We start from the raw sequence: 5,000 nt of genomic DNA, 5'->3' as shown, positions 1-5,000 counted from the left end.
TTCACACACACACACACACACACACACACACACACACACACACACACACACACACACACACACACACACACACACACACACACACACACACACACACACACACACACACACACACACACAGGACCGCTGACAGCTTTGGCTGGGCCCGGGACAAAGTCATCTGAAAGACCCCCTCCCCACCCAATACATACAATATAATGAGAACCCCATTCTGGGCCCCCTCTGTCCCTGGGCCCGGGACAACTATCCCTTTTGTCCCCCTCTCTCAGACCTAGAGTAATGTTTTCATCATACTAGTAGTATGTGGAAATCATGCTTCATGGTCAACAGTGATGTCCAAGGATCTAAATCAACACCCTGGCTGGTAGAAAAAAAGACGTACAAGCCACTTTGACCCTTTAAAGAGTGTGTGTTTAGCTAGTAATATTAACATCTACAAGCCATTTTGGTTGGTGGTGAAAAAAGTTAATTTAGAGCCCTGGTGATGTCAAGTTTGTTCTCCAACAGGGTTGAAATGAAATACATTTATATTTTAAAATCATCTGATGATAATTACTATAATAATTAAGTTACAGATTGTTTAATTTTTCGATCGCTCATCTTGTCCTCTGTCTAGTCTTTGTTCTTCTTCCTTATATCTTCACTCTGCTATGTACAGTATGCTATCCATGTTTGCTATCCATGCTATCAGTTCTCCTTTGGATCCTAAAGTGGTTAGTGTCTTAAGCACCAACCAGGGTTGTGTTTCTCAGAAGCGTAGTTGTTAGCAACTTAGCATCTTGGTTGCAAGAAATGCACCCCAGCTTTGCTACAGCAGGCAATCCTCATCTTCACTGCATCTTTCAATACCTTTCAACATTCAACGTTCAACTTTTTTTAAAAACCTGAAGCATTCCTTTTCTTCTCCTCTCTCCTAATACATATACATCTGCCATTTGTTCTTTTTTTTTATCCAAGCAAGGTGAAACAATCATGGTAAATTGATGTCAAGATATCATTGGAATGAAAGTGATCAACAAACAATATTATACAATCAAATATTACTTTAATTATTAGTTTTTGCAAAAGCACTTTTTTTCAACTGCCTTGACAATACATTGGTTCATTGTGAACTCTCCTACCAACACAAAATGCGAGAACAAGAAGTAGAAGAAGAACAAATAGATGATGGGACCAAACCCTCTCTGGCGAACTTTTAAGAACACAAATTTTTACCATTACATACTATGCAGGGTTTCTAAATGCAGTGCAGAAACCATCGAATGCTATCCATGCACCAGTTAAGGCCACCAACAACAAAAAAGACCTGTTTTAATCAGTACATAGAGTTCTTGTTTTCAAATAAGTTACATGTCATTACCACACTGTGTTGACCAATGCTTCTATGTCTACTACATTAGCAAGGACCGCTAGCACAGCCTGTAAAGTTTACACTTAACAGAGTGGATGGAGATGGAAGGGGTCAAAGGTAAAGACCAGAGGTGGGTCTTCTGGATTAAGAGAGTAAAAGTCCATGCAAAACATTGAACACTTCAAGCCATTCATAAAACCTACCTATCCTACCGGATATTGGTTAGCATAATTCTTCAGCTTGGTACTTATGCTAGTTGGTAGAACATTGGCGTTAATTTCCATGGAGAAGGAGTTGGTCATAAGGGGATCAATCAATACTGTTCTAAACTGCATGTCTAGGAGCTGCCATGCCCCTTTAGGAGACCAGTGGGGTTTCAATGTGGAATTTTAAAAAGTCAAAACCATTTAGGAGAGCCGAATTTATCCCACTTTGTCGCATTGGTGACACGTAGAAAGATCTATCTTGGCTGCCATCTTGAAAATTTTACTGTACATAATTGAATTCCACTATAAAATGGATATTCTTGTAGGCCTACTTATACTCTTATGCTCTTGAACATTCCATATCAACTGACAGATAATAGAGTATCTTTCCACTATGTAACATCGCTGCAAGTGTAATACAGGGATAATAATAGACAGAGGTGGAAGAAGTACTGAAGTTGTGTACTTAAGTAAAAGTAGAAGTACCCTGCGAAAAAATTACTCAAGTGAAAGTAAAAGTTGTTTACCAAAAACGTACTTAAGTAAAAGTCCTAAGTACTAACTTTTAAATGTACTTTTCAGTACAAAAGTACAAGTAGGCCTACACGCGCAATGGCTGTCTTTCTCCATGTCTACCTACTTGATACAATAGGAAAAATTGTCTGCAACGGTTTTCGGTTCCATTTGAACATGACTATGGAGTCCTGTTAATGTTTTTAAAAGTATATTTTCTGTCTGGGTGTCAATTTGGAAGAGGGGCTTTGTCCCGCCTCCCTGCCCGCAGCTGAGGCTACTGAAATATCCACGAAACACAACAGGAAAACCTAGGATAAATGTAACTAGTAACAAAGTCTTCTCCTAGAAATGTAAGGAGTAGAAAGTACAAGTAATTGTCAAAAAATGTAATTGAGTAAAAGTAAAAGTCTGCATTTTTATTTTTACTCAAGTAAGTACAAATTCCGGAAAAAACTACTTAAGTACAGTAACGAAGTAAAAATACTTAGTTACGTTCCACCTCTGATAATAGATGTTGTTGGGAAGGTAAGGGTTAATGCTGTGCCAGTTATTGACAAAGTTGACTTTATGTTTTCCACTAAAACAGAAATGTTCTGTTCTTAGCAAAATACCAAATGTTTCTGGTTTTCATTCCCGTTCCATGAACTGGTTCAAGTGTTTTTCATACAGTTTCATACCGTGGTTAGTTAAGGGCTTTTGTTGTGGTAGGACGGCATTACTCTTTGAAGCCAGGCTTGCCCATCTCTGCCAACCCTGCACCCCCACACACCCCACCCATGTACTCTCTCCCCCTCTACAAGAAAAAACTTGAAAATAAAAGTCTGCGCAGGTGAACGACTACTCACATTCAGCTATACAGCAGGAGTGTGTGTACATACGTATGTGTGTTTATGGTCTCTGGCCAAATGCTTCCCTAACCCCTAGACGATTGGACGGACTCCATGATGCACGTCACAACGTTGTCATGAGGATGGGATGGGGCGTAAAGGAAACACTGTTACAACCCTCCTAAGGAAGGAACCTCTCCGCTTCCATATTTTTTGTTCATTAATTTACATAGAAGAACATTAAGGATCTTAATTACAGCATCTTTTTTAAAAATGAATACTGAATGGCATCGACTGATCAGAAAGGCTGGGCTCAGTAGTATGTGTACTTTATATGGTATTTGTGTATGTATGTGTATGTATGTGTGTGAGTGAGTGTGTTGTGTTCATGTCTGTGTTTGTGTATTTATTTATTTATTTTTTACAAATCTTTAGTTTTGATAAGTGTGACGAGAGGCTTGTCATCAGGGCTGTAGTCCTCATAGGTGATGGGGGTGGCATCATACATGGCCGGCCGAGACTTCTTTCCAAACCTAAGGGGATACAATGAAGTTCAGTAGATGTTTACTCAACAGGCCAGGAAACCTCAGATGAGAGTAGAAAGTAGCTACGTATGTCATGTTTTTCACTTTCACTAACGAAATCACGTAAACCACTTTAAACACGTTAAAATAGTTACAAACATATTAAAAATCATTTAAAAGTATGTTTCGTACACTATTACCTCACTGATGTAATAATAGGGCGGGGTATCGGAGGGGGCATCCCTCGGGGCACAAGTCATTGTAGGACCGCCACTGCTTACGTGCCACATCTACAGATACGGCTAGTACATGTGAACCATCACTAATGGAGTGAATGTTAGCCTGATAAACCAGCCTAAATGTGAGACCGGAGTAATTTAGTCTGGCCCCGATCAACGTTACCTCGGACGATTGCTGATGAGAACAACCTGTTGTTTTTTCAAACCGTGCCGGCGCTCTGACCAATCGGCGATCTTTGCCGTTGATGTACTTTCCCAACGGTGTTGCAAGCTTCGTCGTCACTCCCTCAAAACCCCGCCCGCTTTGATTCAAAACAAATCTCTGCATTGTAATTGGTTTTGCCAGATTCAGGGCACAGTGTTCAAGACGTTCTCAGATCCAAGGCCAGACCCACTCGTAGTAGCTGAACATTTTCAGCATCCAGCGGGTGGCACTGGTTTACCAGGCTAAGTGAATGTGCTAATGTTGGTGAACGCCATCTTGGGACAGGGGACACGCTACTTGAACTAATATAAATTGGGGAACTACTGGCGATATGCGAAGCATCCTGTAGACGGCGGAATTATACCATCTTTGCTACTGTGAAAAAGGGAGCCCTTACCAAGAAGGTGACGCCCGGTATCAACCAGGCTTGTACAAAATTCTGAATTGAAATTCAAAGTAATGCCATAATACGAACACTAGGTGGTGGTGGAAGCAGCCCAACAGGTGCCGGGAATAGACACATACTGATAAATATACAGCACAATTTAGTGTTCCCATTTTGTCATTACCTTGAATTTCTTTGAATTTAATCTACACCACCCATTGAGAGTAAATAGAACACCACCACCTAGTGTTCATATTATGGCATTACTGTGAATTTCAATTCATTACTGTGAATTTCAATTCAGAATTTTGTACAAGTCTGGTATCAACACCCCAGGGCAAAAAGCGCAGTATCTAGCGGTCAATCAGAGGGGCATACAGTAGAATGGTGAATAACAGTTCAAACTTTTCAACAGTATGAGTTGAGTAGCAGAAGATATTATGTATGGACTCTCTGCCCTCATTAGAGACTTTTAAGAGGGAAATTAATACACAGAGGAGTGTCATTGTTTCTGACTATGCAGCACATGCAGCACACTTATTCTTCTTAATGTGTTTTTTGTACATTTATTTTCCTTTTTGTCTATGTGTTTGTCTGTGTCTGTAACTATATGTATGCTGCCATTTTGACCAGGACTCCCTGGCAGAAGAGACTCTAGTATCAATGGGACAATCCTGGCTAAATAAAGGATAAATGGGAAAAAAGAACAGTATCTCGAACCCCCTTCTCTTTCCTCCTTATTTCCTG

General features: G+C 40.2%; 1 protein-coding gene across 1 annotated transcript in view; it reads right to left on the bottom strand.

Annotated features, from left to right (window-relative positions):
- Nucleotides 1-2,880: 2,880 nt before the first annotated feature.
- The window catches only part of dner (delta/notch-like EGF repeat containing), a 122,050-nt gene continuing 119,930 nt past the window's right edge, over nt 2,881-5,000 (bottom strand). The window contains exon 14 of the mRNA XM_063204490.1: nt 2,881-3,433. Coding sequence (XP_063060560.1) covers nt 3,322-3,433 — 112 coding nt within the window. The 3' untranslated portion in view covers nt 2,881-3,321. The remainder of the gene's footprint in view (nt 3,434-5,000) is intronic.

The sequence above is a fragment of the Engraulis encrasicolus genome, chromosome 8 (genome assembly GCF_034702125.1).
Source record: "Engraulis encrasicolus isolate BLACKSEA-1 chromosome 8, IST_EnEncr_1.0, whole genome shotgun sequence".
NCBI lineage: Eukaryota > Metazoa > Chordata > Actinopteri > Clupeiformes > Engraulidae > Engraulis > Engraulis encrasicolus.
Note: the sequence above shows the minus strand (reverse complement) of the source record. Positions and strands in the feature narration are given on the sequence as shown.